The sequence below is a fragment of the Bufo bufo genome, chromosome 3, assembly GCF_905171765.1.
Source record: "Bufo bufo chromosome 3, aBufBuf1.1, whole genome shotgun sequence".
NCBI lineage: Eukaryota > Metazoa > Chordata > Amphibia > Anura > Bufonidae > Bufo > Bufo bufo.
In genome coordinates, this window is record NC_053391.1 from 66,320,716 (window position 1) to 66,346,477 (window position 25,762).

The window sequence follows — 25,762 nt, forward strand, 5'->3', positions numbered from 1 at the left end:
TGTTTCCGTTTTTCCAGGCCGGTGCAATCAGTTTTGATGCGTTTTCACGTCGCACCCGCGTAGAAAACTCGCTTGTGTGAAAGGGGCCTTAGACTCTTTAAAAACTTGCAGAAAGCTTTTCAAGCTCAGAAAAGTTTTTTCTTTTTCTTATAATTTAAGGTTTCATCTCCCTTTAACGCAGCGGAAGACAATGAGTTAAAAAGACAACGTGATATTTAGAATTTTATTATTTTAGCAATGTCTCGAGGTTACGTGATGGAATCGTGAACAGATGTCTGTACTGCATAGCCTGTGGCTGACACACTATAGTAACCAGTCTTAGCGCCAATGTCTAGATAAAGTGCAAAAAAATTAATTGGATTGCCTTCAGAAGACTTGTGGAGCACGTGTAAATATGGTTTTTGAAAGAAAAGCGAGCCCAGGCTTCGAACCCATTCTGAACCATCTCTGTGTAGCACGTGTTGTGGTCTAGTTCACCGCTTTCTCCGCTTTTTGCGTTTTTTCCGTTTATTGGAAGATTTTTGAGTCTCTGAGTGGTCACTATCAGAGTCACTGCTCTCCGCTTCTCTCCTTCGCTTACTGGCCCTCGACGAGTTTGATTTGTGGTCAGATAAAACCTTTACATTCCGTCTCTGAGAACTCGGGCCGGCACTGCAATTTTCCATGGGTTCATCATACGTTGGAAAGGCTTCCTTGCTCATTGGGGGCATCGCCATGTGCGGCTGAGCAGCTGAACCAAACGGAGGGTGCTGGAAACCTAAAAACTGGTTCATCTGAGCAGGAGATAAAAAAAAAATATACATTTTTATATTCTTTGTTATTTTCACATATCAAGTCCATCCTATTAAAAAACATTCCCTCCCCAAAAACAACCAACAAGCCTCCCATAAGTTATCACCAACTTGTCTCATCACAGAAAACACCTTTAGGGCTCATTCACAGTGGTCTCTGAAAATAAGGATTAAATACGGATGCGCAATATGAATTTTTAATGAGGTTTTTTTTTTTTTTGTATTAGCTCAATATTGTGCTCAGAGTCATCTGATTTTCATTTGCTCGTTCTTTTAAGAATTAACTTTATTTTTTTGCTGTTTTTGTTATGTTGCTAAAACACAGATAAATAAAAGGGAACAAATACACAGATGAACAATGCAGAGTACAATATATGCAAAGTAACTCTGCTCCGGAAGGAAGGTAGTTTCTCTAGTGCCACTTATTGCAGGTTAGGGTTAGCTACCCTATCAGTCAATGTCTGACTCTCCAATGGGTGGCACTAGCGCAGTGATGGCGAACCTTTTAGAGACAGAGTGCCCAAACTGCCATAAATAAGTGGGTTTTGGGTTGCAAAGTGCAAACATGACAATTTAACCTGAATACTGAAAAATACCGGCCAAGTTAAGCTGTGGGGGCGTGGCTTAACACAGGCCCCAGTAAGATGAATGCCCCCGTTGGCACCCCCTAGTATTACAAATGTCCCATTAGTGGCCCCCAGTATAATATTGCTCTAGTAGTGGCCCCTAGTATTAATAATGCCCCATTAGTGGCCCCCAGTATTAATAAAAAAAGGTCCCCATTAGTGGCCCCCAGTATTAATAAAAAGGATCCCCATTAGTGGCCCCCAGTATTAATAAAAAGATCCCCATTAGTGGCCCCCAGTATTAATAAAAAGGTCCCCATTAGTGGCCCCCAGTATTAATAAAAAAGGTCCCCATTAGTGGCCCCCAGTATTAATAAAAAAAAGGTCCCCATTAGTGGCCCCCAGTATTAATAAAGGTCCCCATTAGTGGCCCCCAGTATTAATAAAGGTCCCCATTAGTGGCCCCCAGTATTAATAAAGGTCCCCATTGGTGGCCCCCAGTATTAATAAAAGGTCCCCATTAATGGCCTCCAGTAAAATGAATGCCCCCATTAGTGTCCCCCTAGTATTACTTTTCCCCCATTAGTGGCTCCCAGTATTAATAAAAAGGTCCCCATTAGTGGCCTCCAGTATTAATAAAGGTCCCCATTAGTGGCCCCCAGTATTAATAAAAGGTCCCCATTAATGGCCTCCAGTAAAATGAATGCCCCCATTAGTGTCCCCCTAGTATTACTTTTCCCCCATTAGTGGCTCCCAGTATTAATAATGTCCCATTAATAATTAATAATGGCCCCCAGTTAAATTAATACACCCATTAGTGTCCACCTAGTATTACTTTTCTTCTATTAGTGGCTCCCAGTATTAATAATGCCCCCATTAGGGGCCACATTTCGCAGGTCCTGCCGACTCCAGTCAATGTGCGAAACGTCATCACGCTGGAGCACAGGTCCTGTCCTGCGCATCCAGTGAACGGCGAGTGTTCCCCGCAGTGCAATCAAATGGATGAGGCGAGTTATTTTTGGGAGGCAAAGGCTGTACTAATGAGCGCTCCACAATGGAAGTGCTCCTTAGTAATAGTGCACAGGTGGCAACCCTACACAGAGCCACGTGCCCGCAGAGAGGGCCCTGAACACGTGCCATAGGTTCGCCACCAGTCATCTAGAGAAACAGTTTTCTAGAGAGTTTCTTCGCACAACCGTTCCCAGAGAGCATTGCCTGTGAGAATCCCTGTGCCAGCCGCTGCCCTCCACAAGGAGAGACAATCCCCCCAGAACTATACTGGATCAGAGGCTTAGGCTCGTTTCACACTTGCGAGAAACAGATCCGGCCGGGAACAGCCTGTCGGATCCGTCCTTGCCGGGCGCAGCCGGCATTCCATCCGACCCATTCACTATAATGGGGGTCGGCGGAGATCCAGACGCAACTCGGCAAATATGCTGAGGAGCAGCCGGACAAATACCGCAGTTTTTGGTATTCACCTTAGATAACTTGCCAAGAAAGCGTGGCTTAGCATGAAAAGGGACGTGACTTCGCAGGAATAGAGGAGTATGTAGCCATACACCAAATGCATCATCCAACCTAAGCCACTGTGATAAATTTGGGGCATTTTTAGACTGCTCATCTATGATATCCACAGTGGTAGTAAATGTGCCCTACTATACCTTAAGGCCTGTATTAGACCAGCAGATGAGGCTGATGATTGTCAGGAAGGAACACTTCTGCTCGTCAGTGGAGTATTACATGCAGCGATCTCCTCCACAGTATCTGTCCCAATACAGAATCATTATTTGCTGGCAGCAGATTGTGATTAGACTACACGATCTGCCACCGCCAAACGATGATCTTTTTAGCCTGCTTAAAAACTGCCTGTTCATCGGGTAATCGGCGGCACATTTACACAGGCAGAGCATCGCTGGTGGGCGTTCCTATGTTAGCGATGATCTGGCTGACTATCTGCAGGCGTAATACTGTCTGTTAATGACAGATGTCAACGACAATGAATCTCACATTTTGGCCTCATGCACACGACAGTATTTTTTTGCGGTCCGCAAAAAACTGTTCCGTTGTTCCGTGATCCGTTTTTGTTTCCGTGTGTCTTCCTTGATTTTTGGAGGATCACCAGACATGAAAAGTGAAAAAAAAATCTAAGTCAAGTTTGCCTTGCAAATGATAGGAAAAAAACGGACGCGGACGACAATCTTGTGTGCCTTCGTGTTTTTTCACGGAGCCATTGACTTGAATGGGTCCGCGAACGGTTGTCCGTGAAAAAAAAAAATAGGACAGGTCATATTTTTTGGACGGACTGGAAACACGGATCACGGACGCGGACGACAAACGGTGCATTATCCGAGTTTTCAACGGACCCATTGAAAGTCAATGGGTCCGCAGAAAATCACGGAAAACGGACACAGAACACAACAACGGTCGTGTGCATGAGGCCTTTGCCACATCATCAGCAGAATCCACCCATTTCAATGGCAGGCGGCTCCCAATTTGGTTTTCTTATTACACACTGATCATAACCACTCACCATGCCATGAAAATAGTGATACGCCTCCGAGAAGTAGCCGCTGTCCATGAAGGGCATAGGGAAGCCTGGAGTAAACGGTTCCCCCATTACAGGCACTCTGTAAATAAAATAAAATAATATATATATATATATATATACACACACACAGTATATACACATTCTGATCTCCGACATTCTTTTTATCCCATGATCCCTCCTTTTAGTTTTTATGCCTATGTAATAATTCTTACACAATATCGGGCACAATTCCATCCCACGTTGCGCCATCCATCAGGCTGGCACTGTTGTGGGGGTCACTGGGAGGGGGTTGGGAATGCCGGTTTCCTATATTGACGACCTATCCTCAGGTGTAATTGCAGATTATTAGTTCTATTCACTTCAATGAGAAGGAGCAGACGGACTGTAACTGCTCCTTCCCATTGAAGTGAATAGGATGGAGGAGCTGCAATTACACTGCCCACCTCTGTGATATCGACGGTAAGCAGGTAAACGGTTAAATCCACAACAGGTCAATTCTCTCTATGATAAAGAGGGTGAAATCTGCAGCAAATCCTTGAGAAAACCCGCATGTAAAAAATGTGGATTTTACCAAAGATTCACGGTGGAATTTGTGGCGGTATCCAGGACTGATGGTATTTTATCATTCTATATGAACATCGAATGTAACGGAATTTTCTCTACGGACTTGCAGCGGAAAAGTCCGATGTGGACTATATCACCAGCAAAGTGAATAAGAGTTAGGCCTCTTGCACACGAACGTTGTGCATCCGTTCCGTGCATTGGGGACCACAATTTGCGGCAGAGATGGATCAAGACCCGTTTAACTTGAATGGGTCCGTGATCCGTCCGCACTGCAAAAAAAAAAAAAAAAAAGAACAAGTTCTCCGTAGTGCTTCAGTGGGGTTTCCGATCCGTGCTTCCGTTCCGCATCTCCGTGATTGTGGACCCATTCAAGTGAATGGGTCCACATCCGTGATGTGGAGTGCACACGGGCCGGTGCTCGTGTATTGCGGACCCGCCGTCACGGCCATGGGCACACAACGTTCGTGTGCAAGAGGCCTTATAGAGAACTCAAGCATGCGCTCTGTAAAATGACCTGTTGCATGGTGTCTGATGGTGAACTGGCACGGGTTTGTTGGGGGGGGGGAAATCAAACTACACAACAAATCCCAATTATTCCAGATATACGTAGCTATAGAAAAACCTGCAAGTCGTAAAAAAAATACTTTTTAAAATTAACACTGTACTCCCCTCTTCCCCTAGCGCTTGCGTGGGTCATGGGACCGGGCGAAGGAGCCGTGTAAGCACCAAGGGGGCCGAGTATTCCGTTTTTAATTTTCACCGTTTTCTGCAGTTAAAAATCTGCAAGCAAACCTACACCAAAATCCAAACAATTTGGTGCAGATTTGCGGCTGTGGATTTTTCTACAGAATATGTCTGAATAGAGACAGGGTATGCCATAAATGTCCGACATGTTCCGCACGCCAAAGAGAAGATAAAGAGCTGGAGCGATGGCCATGCGGGCGTGCTCTTTAGTTGTTGTTTATGGGAGTCGTGGTTCCTTACTCCTATAAACTACAATGGAGATAACCATTCCTCGCCTCCACTTCTCTAGCGGAGTGCTCATCAGAGGAGCAGGGGGACCCCCAATGTTCTGACAGGTGGTGTGTCTTTCCTGACATGTGTGGCCTACATAGTCCATGGGCCATACATTTCTCTTTACTGTAGCCCTCTGAAGTGGTACAAGGTGTCCTAAAGGACCATTAAAGGCGGTGTACCCCTGATCTAAAGGCCAGTATGATACTAACTGTTATTTCTGGATATGGGTAGGGGTAGACTTTAGAGAGGACGTGATCATTTGGAATGGGAGAAATAGGTTTATTTCTAGAATATCTTTCGGTTCTGTATCTGGAACTAGAATCTCACCCATAGTCAGCCTGGTTTGCCATAAAACCGTTATCGGGTCCTTGGAAGACATTGTTTGCGTCACTAGAATAAGAACTTCCTGGAAAAAAAACACAGCAGCATCATAGAACAGCAGGTGCAATGAATAGAAACCAACAGTTACGTAACAGGCTACATGCAAGTCATTCTCCATGGCCAGATTTCCATCCTACAAAGCTACATTTTTAAAAGGTAGGTCCACCTTCACCAACAATTATTTTTTCTTTATTGTTCCAATCAATGTATCAAAATTAAAAATGGGCAACGTTCCCAGAAACGTATATAATTAAGGCTACTATGGTGATGGATCATGTGACGGACCATGTGATGAACGTAGTGACATCATCAAAGGTCCTATTCTTCAGAAAAGAAGACAGAAGAGATGCCAGCTGCGCGAACAAGTGGATTAAAGGCGAGTTAAATTTTTTTTCTTTTTTTTTAACCCCTCCATCCCTATTGTACTATGCAGTCTGTATTCAGAATGATATTATTTTCCCTTATAACCATGTTATAAGGGAAAATAATAATGATCGGGTCTCCATCCTGATCATCACCTAGCAACTGTGCGTGAAAATCGCACCGCATCCGCACTTGCTTGCGGATGTTTGCGATTTTCACGCAACCCCATTCATTTCTATGGGGCCTGCGTTACGTGAAAAACGCACAAAGAGGAGCATGCTGCGATTTTCACGCAATGCACAAGTGATGCGTGAAAATCACCGCTCATGTGAACAGCCCCATAGAAATGAATGGGTCCGGATTCAGTGCGGGTGCAATGCGTTCAATTCACGCATTGCTCCCGTGTGAAAGGGGCCTAAGAAATAAATGAATAGAACTGATAATGAACAAGACAAGTTAACTACATATTTATGCTCTGATCACATCTGCATAAACTGGACCTATTGTTTCGGATACATTTTCAGAATAAGCTGATATAGTGCCATCGGCATGACTACTAGCGTTATATCTGACCATTATAGGACTTGTAGATGGCATTTCTAGCCATTTTCTCCTTTGCATGCTGCTTCTCAAATTTTCATTTCTGCCTTAGCTGGTATCAAGTCTGGCCAAAGAGGACACAGAGACAGCAGATTCTGCTCCCCAGCTCTCACTCACAAGCACCATATAGAATATTATAGAGTGGTACTGAGCAGTATAGAATAATGAATAAAGCATGTGGGTGAGATATAACACTTAGTATTAGCTGCTGAATCCTGCCTGTAGATCACTGCTCCTCTCCCCCTTCTCCATAGACTTCTATAAGCAGCTACAATCAGATTTTTCAGTGAGCAGGCAGTCCATCTTTGTTTCAAGTCGTTTTCTCACAGAATTCAGAGAGAGAAAGTTAGTTTAAGAAAGGGGGGTAAGGAGAACTAATATTTTAGAAAATGCCTCTTTCTCCAGCTAAGTTATAATATAAATGTATGCAATGTATGGTGACTATTTAACTTCTGTTGTTCTGTTCCTTCACAGAACACCAGATTTCAGTCACGTGGTTTGTCATTTTACCAAATTAAACATTTATGCACATTGCACTATTTGTTCAGCATTTTTTACAGAATTTGCGATGTAAGCACAGGTTTACTGTTTTTTGTTTTTACATTTTTTCCCCAAAGGAGCCTGTAATGTTCTTTTAGGTGTCACTAACTATGGACCTAATGGATGCGCAGACCGGAAGGACGGATTCGGCATTTTGAATGCCGGATCCGGCACTAATACATTCCTATGGGGAAAAATGCCGGATCCGGCATTCAGGCAATTCTTCAGTTTTTATTCGCCGGAAATAAAACCGTAGCATGCTGCAGTTTTATCTTTTGCCTGATAAGTCAAACTGACTGAACTGAAGACATCCTGATGCATCCTGAACGGATTACTCTCCATTCAGAATGTATGGGGATATGCCTGATCAGTTCTTTTCCGGTATAGAGCCCCTGTGACGGAACTCTATGCCGGAAAAGAAAAACGCTAGTGTGAAAGTACTTTACATCTGTGTTAGTGAGCACTTCTCCTTTGCCGAGATAATCCATCCCACCTCACAGGTGTGGCATATCAAGGTGCTGATTAGACAGCATGAATATTGCACAGGTGTGCCTTAGACTGCCCACAATCAAAGGCCACTCTGAAATGTGCAGTTTGATCACACAGCACACTGCCACAGATGTCGCAACGTTTGAGGGAGCGTGTAATTGGCATGCAGACTGCAGGAATGTCTACCAGAGCTGTTGCAATGAATGTTCATTTCTCTACCATAAGTCGTCTCCAAAGGCGTTTCAGAGAATTTGGTAGTACATCCAACCGGCCTCACAGATGAGTCCCGGTTTTCACTGTTCAGTGCAGATGGCAGACAGCGTATGTGGCGTCGTGTGGGTGAGCGGTTTGTGGACGTCAACGTTGTGGATCGAGTGGCCCATGATGGAGGTGGGGTTATGGTATGGGCAGGCATACGTTATGGACAACGAACACAGGTGCATTTTATTGATGACATTTTGAATGCGCAGAGATACCGTGACGAGGTCCTGAGGCCCATTGTTGTGCCATTCATCCACGACCATCACCTCATGTTGCAGCATGATAATGCACGGCCCCATATTGCAAGGATCTGTACACAATTCCTGGAAGCTGATAACATCCCAGTTCTTGCATGGCCAGCATACTCACCGGACATGTCACCCATTGAACATGTTTGTGATGCTCTGGATCGGAGTATACGACAGCGTGTTCCAGTTCCTGACAATATTCTGCAACTTCGCACAGCTATTGAAGAGGAGTGGACCAACAATCCACAGGCCACAATCCACAACCTGATCAACTCTATGCGACGGAGATGTGTTGCACTGCGTGAGGCAAATGGTGGCCACACCAGATACTGACTGGTTTTCTGAGCCCCCCGCCCTCCCCCCAAATAAAAGCAAAACTGTGCACATTTCAGAGTGGCCTTTTATTGTGGGCAGTCTAAGGCACACCTGTGCAATATTCTTGCTGTCTAATCGGCACCTTGATATGCCACACCTGTGAGGTGGGATGGATTATCTCGGCAAAGGAGGACATGCACTACTTTTTTGCGGAACGGAAATACAGAAACCTTCCATTGTTTTTGCGGACCCATTGAAGTTAATTGGTTCCACATACGGTCGGCGAAAAAAACCAGAACGAAAGCGGAAAGAAAATACATTTGTGTGCATGAGCCCTTATAGTTTTTGTATTTCTGGTGAATGAATGGACCTGGGCTGTAATACCAAGCATAGCCACTATACAGAATATGGCCTCTTCCAACAGCTGATTAGCGGAGGTGCTGGGAGTCAGACCCCACATAATCGGATATTAATCACCTGTCCCGAGGATAGCCCATCAATATAGAACTCCCAGAAAAAAACCTTTAATAAAAAATATATTTTCTAAGCCAACCCCTTTACCATTACACATGTGGGAAAACATCTAGCAAATGGCCAGATGATGTCATCACTTGCAGATTCCATTCCTGAGTTGAACTGAGCTGTTACATGGCAGTGTGCATGCCCCCAAATACCTCTTCTCAGGTCCAGAAGAGTGGGAAAGGCTTACCTAAACCTCCATAGAAGTGAAGCAAGGTGTCCCCCAAAGAAAACCACTGAAGATAAGGCCTCATGCACACGACCGTGTGTGTTTTGCGGTACGCAAATTGCGGATCTGCAAAACACGAATGGCATCCGTGTGCGTTCCGCAATTTGCGGGACATCATGGACAGCCATTGATATAACTGCCTATTCTTGTCCGCAAAACGGAGTGCTGACCGCATTTTTTGCTGCCCCATTGAAGTGAATTGGTCCATATCCAAGCCGCAAAAACTGCAGCTCGGATGCGGACCAAAACAACGGTCATGTGCATGAGGCCTAAGGCTATGTTCACACTGTATTTTGCTGGGTCTGTCAGGAGGGTTACCAGACATATCTCTGATAGATGCTGCTATATAGGCATAATGCAATCTGATGTACTAAACTGATAAAAGTGATGTACAGTCAGGTCCATAAATATTGGGACATCGACACAATTCTAACATTTTTGGCTCTATACACCACCATAAGTTTGATTTATGATTATTATTCTGTCCCATTACTTTTGGTCCCTTAACAAGTGGGAGGCACATATGCAAACTGTAGTAATTCCTACATCGTTCACCTGATTTGGATGTAAATCCCCTCAAATTAAAGCTGACAGTCTGCAGTTAAAGCACATCTTGTTATTTTCATTTCAAATCCATTGTGGTGGTGTATAGAGCCAGAAATGTTAGAATTGTGTCGATGTCCCAATATTTATGGACCTGCCTGTATATACCATCCCGACGGAGGTTGAAAGGACACTCTTTTGGATACCTATGATGATGCCATCACGTACGGAGAGTGGACACTGAAAATCAGCATGGAAGTAGCTTCATCATGGTTTCACATGCACTAGCAGAGGGGAAGACGCACATACCTCGCGGCACACATACAGATTACAGCCTTCCCCTATTCCTCATCTTTGGGACTGTTCTATGACCCAAACCGAGAGCACAAGGAAGATGAATCAAGTCCTACGCTGGCATCCTCACTGATCACAAGAACGAAGGCCCCATAAAAGGAGCGGCAGGTTGAGCAGGTGCATTGCTGCTCCATTCATCCTTATGAGTGGGGTGTCCTCTGGGCTACAGAGTCTTCAATCTTATGATTAATGGTGGTCCCAGCGGTAGGACCCCCACTGATCTAATACTACAAATTAACAGAATACCAGTCTCCCTTGCCTTGTCTTGCTACATTTCTTGACAGGAACATTGCCATCTCAGCATTTTCTTTTATCGAGTCTCCGTGACTTGTTCTATGTGCCTGCTGACTACCTGAAAGTATGAAGTTTGAAAAAACGTATACAACTTATCACAGATTTTCAATCCCACTACTCAATGCTATTTAATGGGGGTCATTCATTAAAGCCTGTGTGGCATAAAAATATACAGGGTGGGCCAATTATATGGATACACCTTAATAAAAAGGGAATGGTTGGTGATATTAACTTCCTGTTTGTGGCACATTAGTACATGTGAGGGGGGAAACTTTTCAAGATGGGTGGTGACCATGGCGGCCATTTTGAAGTCGGCCATTTTGAATCCAACTTTTGTTTTTTCAATAGGAAGAGGGTCATGTGACACTTCAAACCTATTGGGAATTTCACAAGAAAAACAATGGTGTGCTTGGTTTTAACGTAACTTTATTCTTTCATGAGTTATTTACAAGTTTCTCTTTGTTTACAGCCATTGACATGTCGCCAAGGTTAACACGTGAGGAGCGGATGGAAATTGTGTTGATGTCTGGTGAACGCAGTAACCGGGTCATTGCAGCAGATTTCAATGCAAGACACCCTACGAGACCACCCATCTCCCATGCTACAGTTAGCAAACTGCTTGCTAAGTTTCGTGAAACTGGTTCAGTGTTGGATTTGCCAAAATGTGGACGCATGAACTCTGTCTCTAATGAAGAAACATCAGTGGCTGTCCTAGCTTCATTCAGCAAGAGCCCACAGCGTAGCACTCGCCGCATGTCCCTTCGGCGGATATTAGCTACTCACAAATGGCACCCTTACAAACTCCAGCTACTGCAGCATCTCAACGAGGATGACCCAGATCGGCGCACTGAATTTGCAGAATGGGCAAAACAAAAATTGGAACAGGACCCTCAGTTTACGCAGAAGATTTTGTTCAGTGATGAGGTAAAATTTTATGTGAATGGTGAAGTTAACAAACAAAACCACCGCTATTGGTCTGACACTAACCCACATTGGATAGATCCCTCCAAGACTGTTGGAAGAAAAAAATTGATGGTATGGTGTGGTATATGGGGTACAAAGATAGTGGGGCCATTCTTCTTCAATGGAAACCTCAAGGCCACTGGATATGCGAAATTGCTACATGATGATGTGTTTCCCTCTTTATGCACTGAACCTGGCACGTTCCCTGAGTTTTTCCAGCAAGATGGTGCACCACCACATTATGGGTGTCAGGTCCGAGCATTCCTAGATAAACAGTTTCCTGGGGTTGTCGTGGGCCAGTTGAATGGCCCCAAAGGTCTCCCGATCTGACCCCCTTAGACTTTTATCTTTGGGGTCATCTGAAGGCAATTGTCTATGCTGTGAAGATACGAGATGTGCAGCACCTGAAACTACGGATACTGGAAGCCTGTGCTAGCATTTCTCCTGCGGTGTTGCTATCAGTGTGTGAAGAGTGGGAGAAGAGGGTTGCATTGACAATCCAACACAATGGGCAGCACATTGAACACATTTTATAAGTGGTCAGAAACTTGTAAATAACTCATGAAAGAATAAAGTTACGTTAAAACCAAGCACACCATTGTTTTTCTTGTGAAATTCCCAATAAGTTTGATGTGTCACATGACCCTCTTCCTATTGAAAAACGAAAGTTGGATTCAAAATGGCCAACTTCAAAATGGCCGCCATGGTCACCACCCATCTTGAAAAGTTTCCCCCCTCACATATACTAATGTGCCACAAACAGGAGGTTAACATCACCAACCATTCCCATTTTATTAAGGTGTATCCATATAAATGGCCCACCCTGTATTTAAAAATTTGTATGCAAACTACGACAGATGGCCAGGATGCAGGTGTAGTAGAGGCGTCAGGGGCAATGCCGAGGCTGTAACTCCAGCCCCATCAAATTTACTACTTTTTTGCCTGGAAACAGGTAAAAGAGAAGATGAAAAACTGTTTTTCAGACAGGCGCACGGACCGACATATATGCAACAGAGGGGTGTCAGGTTTACTCAAAGCAGCCCAGGAATGCCCCCATCGAGCATCAAGGCTAGGGCTGAAACGGTTACTCGATTGAATCGAGTAATTAGACACAAAAAAAAAAAAAACGAGATTTGTTGGATTTTGTGTGGATTTCGTTTGTGTCATGTGACCACGGAGCGGGAGTGACACGCTTGCCATTACGCACCGCTCTGTGGTCACCCGCCGGCCCGCACCGCACTTTCCTCCTGACACATCGCTAGGACATAGCGCACGTAAGCGTTGTGAAATGGCGCCCCTACAGGAGAAGTATTTTATCTCACTGGCGCTGGGGACATGGCTAAGATAGGGAGATGGTGGCACTGAGGGGACAAGCTGATGAGTTTTTATAAAGAAAAACGTTCTTTTAATTTGTTTTTTGTTATTAGAGTACTTGATTAATCCTTGGATTAAATCGATAGAATACTCGATTACAAAAGTAGTAAAATCGATAGGTAAGACAAATGCGAAGCGGCACAAACCCTCCGTCCACACATGTGGTCACCTCATCCACTCGGATTCTGTGCAGCGACCGGGTCATGTCAGTGTCTTCGGTGCACAAGCCTAATCAACATGTACAGAGTCCAACGATAATAGAAAATAGTAGGCGGCGCTCGCCACTGTAAAATCACTGTCCTTTATTCTTTCCAATATCCCATTAGTACACGGGCAGCGGTGGACAAGCTTCCACACAAAGTTGAAAAGCGTTGACGGCCGTTTCGCGCTTGCACACTTCTTCGGGCCACTGACGTCGACACGTCAGTGCGTGTCTCTTTTAAGGCGTCACTCCTAGGGTTGCCATATCAATCCAGGACGCTTACTAGTATAGACATCTGTTAAGATCAACTTAAAACAACAGCAATATATAGCAGAAACAAAGACACTCCTTTCCTTATATAAATACACTCAGATCATTCCTGTCATTAAGACCTAGTGGGGCCATCGCTCCCACACGTATGATCCACTTTGCTTCTTTTTGTAATAGGAGGCGATGTCTATCACCCCCTTGTGGTGGATTCGGTACCAGTTCGATGCCCGCAAACCTGAGGGACTTTGAATCGCCTCCATGCTCTCCCCTCACATGTTCGATTAATCTTGGGCAACCTTTCCCTGTCCTGACCGAATTAACATGCTCTCTAAGGCCTCTTTCACACGGGCGTCATGTTTTTTGCCCGGATAAGATGCGGGTGCGTTGCGGGAAAATGCACGATTTTTCCGCGCGAGTGCAAAACATTGTAATGCGTTTTGCACGCGCGTGAGAAAAATCGGCATGTTTGGTACCCAAACCCGAACTTCTTCACAGAAGTTCGGGCTTGGGTTAGGTGTTGTGTAGATTGTATTATTTTCCCTTATAACATGGTTATAAGGGAAATTAATAGCATTCTGAATACAGAATGCATAGTACAATAGCACTGGAGGGGTTAACCACCTAAGCCCCTATGGCTTAAACACCCTGAAAGACCAGGCCACTTTTTACACTTCTGACCTACACTACTTTCACCGTTTATTGCTCGGTCATGCAACTTACCACCCAAATGAATTTTACCTCCTTTTCTTCTCACTAATAGAGCTTTCATTTGGTGGTATTTCATTGCTGCTGACATTTTTACTTTTTTTGTTATTAATCGAAATTTAACGATTTTTTTGCAAAAAAAATTACATTTTTCACTTTCAGTTGTAGAATTTTGCAAAAAAAACGAGATCCATATATAAATTTTGCTCTAAATTTATTGTTCTACATGTCTTTGATAAAAAAAAAATGTTTGGGTAAAAAAAAAATGGTTTGGGTAAAAGTTATAGCGTTTACAAACTATGGTACAAAAATGTGAATTTCAGAGCTGCTTCAAAAAGCGGACTTTCTGAGCACCTGTCATGTTTCCTGAGGTTCTACAATGGCCAGACAGTACAAACACCCCACAAATGACCCCATTTCGGAAAGTAGACACCCTAAGGTATTCGCTGATGGGCATAGTGAGTTCATAGAACTTTTTATTTTTTGTCACAAGTTAGCGGAAAATGATGATTTTTTTTTTTTTTCTTACAAAGTCTCATATTCCACTAACTTGTGACAAAAAATAAAAACTTCCATGAACTCCCTATGCCCATCAGCGAATACCTTGGGGTGTCTTCTTTCCAAAATGGGGTCACTTGTGGGGTAGTTATACTGCCCTGGCATTCTAGGGGCCCAAATGTGTGGTAAGGAGTTTGAAATCAAATTCTGTAAAAAATGGCCAGTGAAATCCGAAAGGTGCTCTTTGGAATATGGGCCCCTTTGCCCACCTAGGCTGCAAAAAAGTGTCACACATCTGATATCTCTGTATTCAGGAGAAGTTGGGGAATGTGTTTTGGGGTGTCTTTTTACATATACCCATGCTGGGTGAGATAAATATCTTGGTCAAATGCCAACTTTGTATAAAAAAAAATGGGAAAAGTTGTCTTTTGCCAAGATATTTATCTCACCCAGCATGGGTATATGTAAAATGACACCCCAAAACACATTCCCCAACTTCTCCTGAATACGGCGATACCACATGTGTGGCACTTTTTTGCAGCCTAGGTGGGCAAAGGGGCCCACATTCCTTTTATGAGGGCATTTTTAGACATTTGGATCTCAGACTTCTTCTCACGCTTTGGGGCCCCTAAAATGCCAGGGCAGTATAAATACCCCACATGTGACCCCATTTTGGAAAGAAGACACCCCAAGGTATTCAATGAGAGGCATGGCGAGTTCATAGAAATTTATTTTTTTTGGCACAAGTTAGCGGAAATTAATATATATTTTTTTTTCCTCACAAAGTCTCTCTTTCCGCTAACTTGGGACAAAAATTTCAATCTTTCATGGACTCAATATGCCCCTCACGGAATACCTGGGGGTGTCTTCTTTCCGAAATGGGGTCACATGTGGGGTATTTATACTGCCCTGGCATTCTAGGGGCCCTAAAGCGTGAGAAGAAGTCTGGAATATAAATGTCTAAAAAATTTTACGCATTTGGATTCCGTGAGGGGTATGGTGAGTTCATGTGAGATTTTATTTTTTGACACAAATTAGTGGAATATGAGACTTTGTAAGAAAAAAATAATAATTTCCGCTAACTTGGGCCAAAAAAATGTCTGAATGGAGCCTTACAGAGGGGTGATCAATGACAGGGGGGTGATCAATGACAGGGGGGTGATCAATGACAGGGGGGTGATCAGGGAGTCTATATGGGGTGATCACCCCCCTGTCATTGATCACCCCCCTATAAGGCTCCATTCAGATGTCCGTATGTGTTTTGCGGATCCAATCCATGTATCCGTGGATCCGTAAAAATAATACGGACATCTGAATGCAGCCTGACAGGGGGGGGTGATCAATGACAGGGGGGGTGATCAATGACAGGGGGGTGATCAGGGAGTCTATATGGGGTGATCACCCCCCCGGAAGGCTCCAGGGAGACGCCTGTATGTGTTTTGCGGATCCGATCCATCTATCAGTGGATCCGTAAAAATCATGCAGACATCTGAATGGAGCTTTACAGGGGGGTGATCAATGACAGGGGGGTAATCAATGACAGGGGGGTGATCAGGGAGTCTATATGGGGTGATCAGGGGTGATCAAGGGTGAATAAGGGGTTAATAAGTGACAGGGGGGGGGGGGGTGTAGTGTAGTGGTGCAACATATTACTGAGCTGCCTGTGTCCTCTGGTGGTCGATCCAAACAAAGGGGACCACCAGAGGACCAGGTAGCAGGTATATTAGACGCTGTTATCAAAACAGCGTCTAATATACCTGTTAGGGGTTAAAAAAAAACACATCTCCAGCCTGCCAGCGAACGATCGCCGCTGGCAGGCTGGAGATCCACTCTCTTACCTTCCGTTCCTGTGAGCGCGCGCCTGTGTGCGCGCGTTCACAGAAAATCTCGCGTCTCGCGAGATGACGCATATATGCGTGACTCTGCGCAGGGCTGCCACCTCCGGAACGCGATCCTGCGTTAGGCGGTCCGGAGGTGGTTAAAAAAATATATATTTAACTCACCTTAATCCACTTGATCGCACTTCTCTTCTGTCTTCTTTGCTGTGCACAGGAATAGGACCTTTGATGACGTCACTGCGCTCATCACATGGTTCATCACCATGGTGAAGGACCATGTGATGTGACGTCACCACAGGTCCTTAGCCGGCAGCTCAACATTACAGAAGACAGAGATCCACAACTACGCGATCAAGTGGACTCGGTGAGTTAATTATTTTTTATTTTTAACCCCTCCAGCGCTATTGTACTATGCATTCTGTATTAAGAATGCTATTATTTTCCCTTATAATCATGTTATAAGGGAAAATAATAATGATCGGGTCTCCAGCCCGATCGTCTCCTAGCAACCATGGGTGAAAATCGCACAGCATCCGCACTTGCTTGCGGATGCTTGCGATTTTCACGCTGCCCCATTCACTTCTATGGGGCCTGCTTTGGTGTGAAAAACGCACAAAATAGAGCATGCTGCGATTTTTACTCAACGCACAAGTGATGCGTGAAAATAGAAATGAATGGGTCCGGATTCAGTGCGGGTGCAATGCGTTCACCTCCCGCATTGCACCCGCGAGGAATACTCGCCCGTGTGAAAGGGGCCTAAATCTCTCGTACATACATCTAATTGTTTTGCCTATGTAAAAGCACCCACATTGGCATAGTATTATATAGACTACGTATGTACATGTGATCAATTGTGTCACTTAATGATGTATGCCCCCGAAATCCAAAGTTTTTCCTTGAAGGTTCTGTTTGCAAACGGAGCAAGTCCCACATTTATAATTCCCTCTCGATCTGTTCACCTGTAGCCAATTCTTATTTTTCTCTTCTACGTACCGACTCCTCACTAACTTGTCTTTGATAGTATGATTCTTTGTTCTACGTACTCCGATAAACCGGTCTCATCTTTTAATATGTCCCAATTATTACATATTGCTTTTTTTACGAGTTCTGCTGCAGGGCTGAAGGAGAATGCAAACCTTCCTTTATTTTTATCATATTATTTTTTTTTTATAATTCACTCTGTTCACATTCCCCTGCTTTCGCCATAGCTCGTTCCAATATTTTCTCTGGGTAACCCCATTTAGAAGGCGTCCCTTCAGATCTAAGGCTTGTTTACTGTAACCCTCCTCAGGGTTGTTAATCCTCCTTAATCTCACAAATTGTCCATATGGTGCTGATTCCTTTACACTATGGGGATGGAAGCTGTCGTAGTGCAGTAAGGAGTTAGTCGCCGTGGAATTACGATAGCCCTCCGTGACCAGCCACATCCAAGAACTCGAGGGTAGTACCCCCAAAATTCATAGTGAACTTCATGTTCATATTATCATTATCGTTCAAATACATAAATTCCTGGCATAGAGACCTTGTGCCAGACCATACTATAAAGATGTCTTCCACATAGCGTATATAAAAAGGTAGGGATTATTGGTGGAGAAGATAAATCTGTCCTCACATCTCGCCAAGATGCGAGATACCGGGGCCCCCATGGCAGTACCATGTCTCTGCCTATACCATCTATCCCCAAACCTAAACACATTGTTGGTTAGGATAAAATATAAAGCTTCCCTGATAAAACGGCAGTAGAGGCCACTCTTGTTCGTATTGCCTAAGACTTCAAAAACAGCCGTCTCATGCGTTATCCGCGATACCAAACTGATACCCTCCTGCCAATGAAACTCCTTCAACGCCAAGAGGAAGTCATTAGTATCCCTTATAGGCAGGAGTGGTCTCAACAGCCAGTCCACTTATTTGGATAAGGGTTCAGTGACTGACCCAATCCCCGCCACATTTTGCTATATATTGCTGTTGTTTTAAGTTGATCTTAACAGATGTCTATACTAGTAAGCGTCCGGGGTTGATATGGCAACCCTATGAGTGAGGCCTTAAAAGAGACATGCACTGAGCGGCCCGAAGAAGCGCGCGAGCGCGAAACGGCCGTCGACGCTTTTCAACTTTGTGTGGAAGCTTGTCCGCCCCTGCCCGTGTACTAATGGGATATTAGAAGAATAAAGGAAAGTGATTTTACAGTGGCGAGCGCCGCCTACTATTTTCTATTATCGTTGGACAAAAATAGTCCATAGCTGCACCCCCCTACAAAGCCCAAAAAAGCCTCTCCTCCGCCACCAGCAACACCGTTACCACCCCCTCCTACGTCACTAGCAGCCGATAACACCGCCCTCCCTTTCCCTTCAGCCTCACCGACAGGCGCGGTGCCGAACTCTGCCTGCGCTGTTCTTAACTGAGGGCATCAGACGCAACTGTTTCACTGGGCATGGGCCGAAAACCTCACTGGGCTCAGCACATGTCCAGTGAAACAGGTGAAGATGATGCCCAGGTGCAGGAAAGAAGGTATGAAGTGCTGTCAGGACACACTTTTGGTTTAATATCGATTATCTCGGTGACAGATTCCCTTTACCCCCCCCCACCTTCATGTTAAAGAATCCCCCATAAACCTACCAAATCGATACTGGAGTTTAATAGGTCTCCCGAATAAGCGGATGCCATTGAGCAGGGATATAGCATAAGGCACAGATTCAGTGTGTTTGAAGCAGACAAAGCCAAAAGACTTGAAGTGTCCTTCTTTATCCTTGGCAATAGTCACTTTGGTCAGTGGTCCAGCCTGGAATAGAAAAAAAGAAGAATAGAATTGGTCTATTCTTTTGTACTTTGATATAATCAAAAGTGTATAGTTTGTATTTTATACCTTTCTATTGTTAAAACAATAAAAAAAACTTATTAAATCAGAAAAAAGAACAATAATGTTGTACTTCCAACTGTGATCTGCTATTTACTAACAGAGAGTGAAATGACTGGGTGCGAGAGGGATCCCTGCGGGGGGCAATCATCAGCCACCAACCTGTTACTATATAAACCTCCTCCTCCCCTGGGGATCCTCAGCTAACAGCACCATGCTGATAGACTCCCATCTACAGTCATGTGAAAAAATTAGGACACCCTTTGAAAGCATGTGGTTTTTTGTAACATTTTTAATAAATGGTTATTTCATCTCCGTTTCAACAATACAGAGAGATTAAAGTAATCCAACTAAACAAAGAAAACTGAAGAAAAGTCTTTTCAAGATCTTCTGTAAATGTCATTCTACAAAAATGCCTATTCTAACTGAGGAAAAAGATAGGACACCCTTGCCCCTAATAGCGAGTGTTACCTCCTTTGGCTGAAATAACTGCAGTGAGACGGTTCTTGTAGCCATCTACCAGTCTTCGACATCGGTCTGAGGAAATTTTACCCCACTCCTCAATGCAGAACTTTTTCAGCTGTGAGATGTTTGAGGGGTTTCCTGCACGTACAGCCCTTTTCAAGTCACCCCACAGCATCTCAATGGGATTCAAATCTGGACTTTGACTTGGCCATTCCAGGACTCTCCATTTCTTCTTTTTCAGCCAATCTTTGGTTGATTTACTAGTATGTTTTGGGTCATTGTCATGTTGCATGGTCCAGTTCCGCTTCAGCTTTAATTTTCTAACTGATGGTCACACATGTTCTTCAAGCACCTTCTGATACACAGTAGAATTCATCGTGGATTCTATGATGGTGAGCTGACCAGGTCCTGCTGCAGCAAAGCAGCCCCAAACCATGACACTTCCACCTCCATGCTTCACAGTTGGTATGAGGTTCTTTTCTTGGAATGCTGTGTTTGGTTTACGCCAAACATGTCCTCTGCTGTTGTGTCCAAATAATTCAATTTTGGACTCATCTGTCCAAAGAACATTATTCCAGAAGTCCTGGTCTTTGTCAACTTTATCGCTGGCAAATGTCAGTCTGGCCTCGATGTTTCTCTTGGAAAGCAAAGGTTTCCTCCTTGCACACCTCCCATGCAAGTTAAACTTGTACAGTCTCTTTCTGATTGTAGAGGCATGTACTTCTACATCAACAGTAGCCAGAGCCTGCTGTAGTTCTCGAGATGACACTTTAGGGTTTTTGGATACCTCTTTTAGCATCTTGCGGTCTGCTCTTGGGGTGAACTTGCTGGGGCGACCAGTCCTGGGCATGTTGGCAGTTGTTTTGAAAGCCCTCCACTTGTAGACTATCTTCCGGACAGTGGAATGGGTGATTTCAAAATCTTTTGAGATCTTTTTAAATCCCTTCCCAGACTCATAGGCTGCTACAATCTTTTTTCTGAAGTCCTCTGACAGCTCTTTTGCTCTCACCATGGTGCTCACTCTCACTTCAACAGTCAGGAGCACACCAAACTAAATGTCTGAGGTTTAAATAGGGCAAGCCTCATTCAACATGCAGAGTAACGATCTACTAATTATGTGCACCTGGTGTGATATACCTGTGTGAGATCTGAGCCAATTTAAGAGGGAATACATGTGAGGGTGTCCTATCTTTTTCCTCAGTTAGAATAGGCATTTTTGTAGAATGACATTTACAGAAGATCTTGAAAAGACTTTTCTTCAGTTTTCTTTGTTTAGTTGGATTACTTTAATCTCTCTGTATTGTTGAAACGGAGATGAAATAACCATTTATTAAAAATGTTACAAAAAACCACATGCTTTCAAAGGGTGTCCTAATTTTTTCACATGACTGTATGTAGAATGTGATCCGAGACCATCCAGCATTCACCGGACCCAACAAGGTTTTGGATCTGCAGCACAGATGTAATGATTCTTATGCAGTTTTTGCACCAAAGATGCATAAAATATGTACAATACCATGTTCATAAATACAATGCTAAACATGTCTGTGCTCAGCTTTGCAAACTAGCATCTAGATAGAAATGGGTAAAGGTTTATAAAAGAAGGAAACGGACGGGCGATCTATCATTTAGGGGGAAGGACCATTCCAGGTGATGCACCACGACTCCTGGCCGGAGAGGTAACTTTTGAGGAACCCCGTGTGTTATCAGTCAGCCCCCGACCTATGTATCTGCTGAATGAGAATTCGGATTGGTTTTCAAACGCACGTCATATACTAATCACCAGGGCAGTGGAAATGTACCAACTCCAACTCCGGCTTCAAAAAAAAAGTTCTCAGATGTTCTCATGATTGACTAAGAATTATTGTACATGAAGACGCTGGAGTCTGGAATAATGGGGACAGTTCAAAATGTCACAAAAAAATATTGCGCCGTCTGGCTAACAGGAGCGAACAAATAATACATTTGCCCGCACAACAGCCAGCCATCCATCATTGAGAGGAGGCGGTGGGACAACCATCATTAGGGGTGTTGTCCAAATTAACTAGACATTTGGCCCATAACACCTAATGCTGTAAAATAAAAACTTACTACAAACCAGCTTCGTTCTTCTGGCCGCCGGTCTAAATATTTACAGGCAGTGGCGTACAGGTATACGGCATATGACCGCAGCAGTCAATTACCGACCTCAATGGTCTTGTGCCGTATACCGATGAGGACAGTGACCGGCTGAGGAAGTCACGTGCCGCATATCTGCCCGTCACCACAGCCGCCCTGTAAAGCGGGAGGATGAACAGACCTGTGGCACGGAGAAAGAGGCGAGTATATATCGGATTCATTTTTATATTTTAAAGCATTAGGGGTTGTCTCATCTCACCGTTACTGAGGCTGCCAGGAAGTGGTCGGGACAGCGTCTCATCCCGCCTTAGTAACAGCGAGATGAGACAACCCCTTTAATACACTGGACTCGTAGGGGGCCATTTACAAAAAATTTGATGCCACTTTTTGGGATAAAAATGTCGCATGACCCCCTTTTTGTGACTTTTTAAATCCCCATGAGATAATAACGGGCATTTTTGCACCGCGTTTAACACTTAGGAGTGGCAGGGGCGTGCACAAGATTTCCACCAGGCGTACATGTTGGCAGAAAACTACTCCAGCCAGGGGCTGACGGTGCACCAAATTTTTGAGGAGGAGCAAGTCCTATCATAAGATATGTGCATCTTCCAGCAGCAAAGCCAGTGCAAAAAGGACAGGTGTAAAACACCGGTCTTAGTAAATGACGCAAAAACGGGTCAGCAAAAACGGCGGCTCGGATGCGGACCCAAACAACGGTCGTGTGCATGAGGCCTTAGTCTAATCCTCCAGCTGCGCAAGGGGAAACAAAGACCGGAGAGAAAACGCCAGTCTCTGTAAGGGTCCATTCACACGTCCGCAAAATGGGTCCGCATCCGTTCCGCAATTTTGCGGAACGGGTGCAGACCTATTAATTTTCAATGGGGCCGGAATGTGCTGTTCGCATTTGCGGATTCGCATCTGCATTTGCGGATCCGCACATCAGCATCCGTGCTTTCATTTCCTCAAAAAAATAGAACATGTCCTATTCTTGTCCGCAATTGCGGACAGGATTAGGCATTTTCTATTATAGTGCCAGCGAAGTGTGGTCCGCAAATTGCGGAATGCACATTGCCAGTGTCCGTGTTTTGCGGATCCGCAAAACACTTACGGAGGTGTGAATGGACCCTAAATGAGCCCTGCTGTAAGTTCTAGAACCATACAGGCAGCTACGTGTAATAAAGCGGCCACTTACTGTGTGAATCGCTGTAAGTTGCTTTATGACGCTGGTTTAATCACTGGCTTTACAAAAGTTTCAAAGAATTAAGAGGATCAATGCGAGGAAACGCCCGGCTACAACGTGACTTCTCATAGTCAATAGTATGACTGTACAAGTATCAGCTACATTAAAGGGAAACTTATTTGGCTTGGACCACGTGGCACCATCCGTGGCATCTTACTACACTGCTGTGGATGCAGTTAAGGCTACTTTCACACCAGCGTTTTTGCTGGATCCGTCATGGATCAGCAAAAACGCTTCCGTTCTGATAATACGACCGCCTGCATCAGTTATGAACGGATCCAGTTGTATTATCTTTAACGTAGCCATGACGGGTCCATCACGAACGCCATTGAAAGTCTACTGTGTCAGAAAGAAGGATCCTTCCCCATTGACTTACATTGAGAGTCATGACGGATCCTATGACGGATCTCAATAGCGGATAAGGAAAGCGCAGATGTGAAAGTAGCCTTAGAGGTGCCGCCTGGTCAGAGTGTGCACAGAGGGCACAAACTTGAGAGTGTGAGGTCCAGGAAATGCGCTCCATGTCACCGCTGCCCGCCTGACCCAAACTCACTGCACCAGAGACTTGTGATGCTGCGAGTTCCATCCCAACTGCTGATCTACTGTACTGCAGTCACATGATGCTGCGAGTAAGGGACAGCAGATCTATGGCCGGGCTGGAACTCACAGCCTCGTAGATCACTAGGAGGCAGCGAGTTCAGGTCAGACGAGCAGAGGTCAGTCCGGGAAATGCAACCGTCAAACTGAGTATTTCCCAGATTGCAGATGCTCGTGTGAAACAGGACTAAAGGGTCTCAGATCGGATTAATGGGGTCTCAGGAGATGTTGTGGCGTACGTGTGAGGCCACATGTGGAGGCCATTGACTACCTCAATCTAAAAGGGTTGTTCACATTCGGGGGTCCTTTTGGTCTCCGCATGTTAACATCTTCTTTGCTGCTGGTTATGTGCCTGCTGCAGCAGTGACGTGTCCCCCATGGGTCAAGTAACCCAGTGATGTGACCCACCCGGTACACCGAAGGAGCCAGGAAGCCAGCAGCAGACAAGTATGCTTCCCTCTGAAGGTCTGGCCATGTGGGCTGGTGGTAGGGGGTCTGGCAGAAAGGCCCCCCGAAAGTGAACAACCCAAGTATAGAAGAAACCTCAAGTTCTACATGCAAAATCACACATTCATTGGTCACTACATGTGGGTAGGGTTTAAGCCACGTATGGACACCCCAATGTGTGTCCCTGACCTAAAGGTCCATTTCCACGATGTTATAATTGCCTGTCTGATGGCACGTACATGTCTAGTGTAAACGTGCCCATAAATCCAATGATAAGTCATCTTTTAGAGACCTAAAAATCATCATTGGTCAGCAGCACATCCCCCCAAGATACCTGTCACCTGCTGGTCAAAAGCAGTGGAGACATAGGAGGAGGAAGGGGTGTCCAGGATTAGAAAAACTTGAGTGATTCCTACCAGAAACAGCACCACCCCTCTCCACAGGTTGGTTCTGGTATTGAAGCTGAGCTCCCTTGAAGCGAATGGGGTCGACACACAACCTGTGGAAGAGGGTGGTGCTGCTTTTAGCAGAAGGTGGCCCTATTCTTCTTACCCAGGGAAACTCTGTTAAACTCGAAAAAAATGTCAGGGAACAGCTCTACTGTCGATCTGCTCGCCCCCTTATGGAAGATGAAGGAAGCACCTGGCAGCAGTTCTCCGTCTGCAGGACTAATCAGATTTTTATTTAAAAAAATAAAGTTGATGACTGGTGTTGAGCGAACTTGTGTTTAAGTTCGACGTCTAAAGTTCGGGTTATCGAAGAATCGCGTTATGGATTCTAAATTTCGTTATGGTTCGTGGTAGCGGAATCTATAACGCGAATCTTCGAGACTCGAACCCGAACTTTAGACGTCAAACTTAAAACACAAGTTCGCTCAACACTAGAATGATGACGCCTTTGTGCTGAATGTCGATGCGCCCATCGGGGTCACACAGCGGACTATAAATAGAGATCAGAGCGGCTGCTGATACTGGTTTTGCAATGAACAAAGTGACAAAGTAATTGGAAAGCAGTGATTGATCTGATTGGGGGAGGGGTAACTAATTCCGGCTATGGCTTGGGGTTAGGAAGAATGAAAACATAAGCTAATTAAGTGGGTTTTATCAATATGACCTGCCAATTAATGCTGCATAATTAATCACATATCTCCCCCCTGAATAAATAAAATTAATTATTAAAAAAAATATATATAAATTGCTGACAGAATTAAAAAGTATTCTAATGAACTGGGATTTTCTCAATAGGACATGCTAATTAATGCTGCATAATTAATCACATCACCCCCCAAAAAATAATAATAATAAAATAAATAAAAAAAGAAATAATTTTTTTTAATCATAATTATAAAAACTTTAATAAATTACACCCCCTCCCTCATTAGCATAATTAGTGATGTGCCCGGTACCTGCAGGAAGAGCTCATAGAGGATCTCCTCTTTCACATTGCAGTCCAGATTCCCCACGAATATGGTTCTGTCCGCCTCCTCCTGTCTCTTTAACATGATGAGACGGTCTCAGCTCTCCCGCATCTCTTCCTGAGCAGCTTGACAGCAGAAAGAAACTAGTCACT

The 25,762-nt window shown here is 44.4% G+C and overlaps 1 protein-coding gene across 1 annotated transcript; it reads right to left on the reverse strand.

Annotated features, from left to right (window-relative positions):
* Positions 1–242: 242 nt before the first annotated feature.
* On the reverse strand, positions 243–25,744 carry RBM11 (RNA binding motif protein 11). The gene is made up of 5 exons (XM_040421776.1): positions 25,599–25,744; positions 19,089–19,251; positions 5,814–5,892; positions 3,888–3,984; positions 243–773 (listed from the first exon to the last, which is right to left on the reverse strand). Exons 1-5 carry the CDS (start codon positions 25,692–25,694, stop codon positions 474–476), a joined length of 735 nt encoding a protein of 244 aa, XP_040277710.1. The 5' UTR covers positions 25,695–25,744; the 3' UTR covers positions 243–473.
* Between the last annotated feature and the right edge of the window lie 18 nt (positions 25,745–25,762).

Excerpts from the sequence above, each read along its gene's own strand:
- RBM11 (XM_040421776.1), bottom strand. The coding sequence starts at position 25,694 with ATGTTAAAGAGACAGGAGGAGGCGGACAGAACCATATTCGTGGGGAAT. Across the intron at positions 19,252-25,598 it reads TCTATGAGCTCTTCCTGCAG|GCTGGACCACTGACCAAAGT; the intron begins GTACCGGGCACA and ends TTTCTATTCCAG. Across the intron at positions 5,893-19,088 it reads TAAACTCCAGTATCGATTTG|GAAGTTCTTATTCTAGTGAC; the intron begins GTAGGTTTATGG and ends TTTTTTTTCCAG.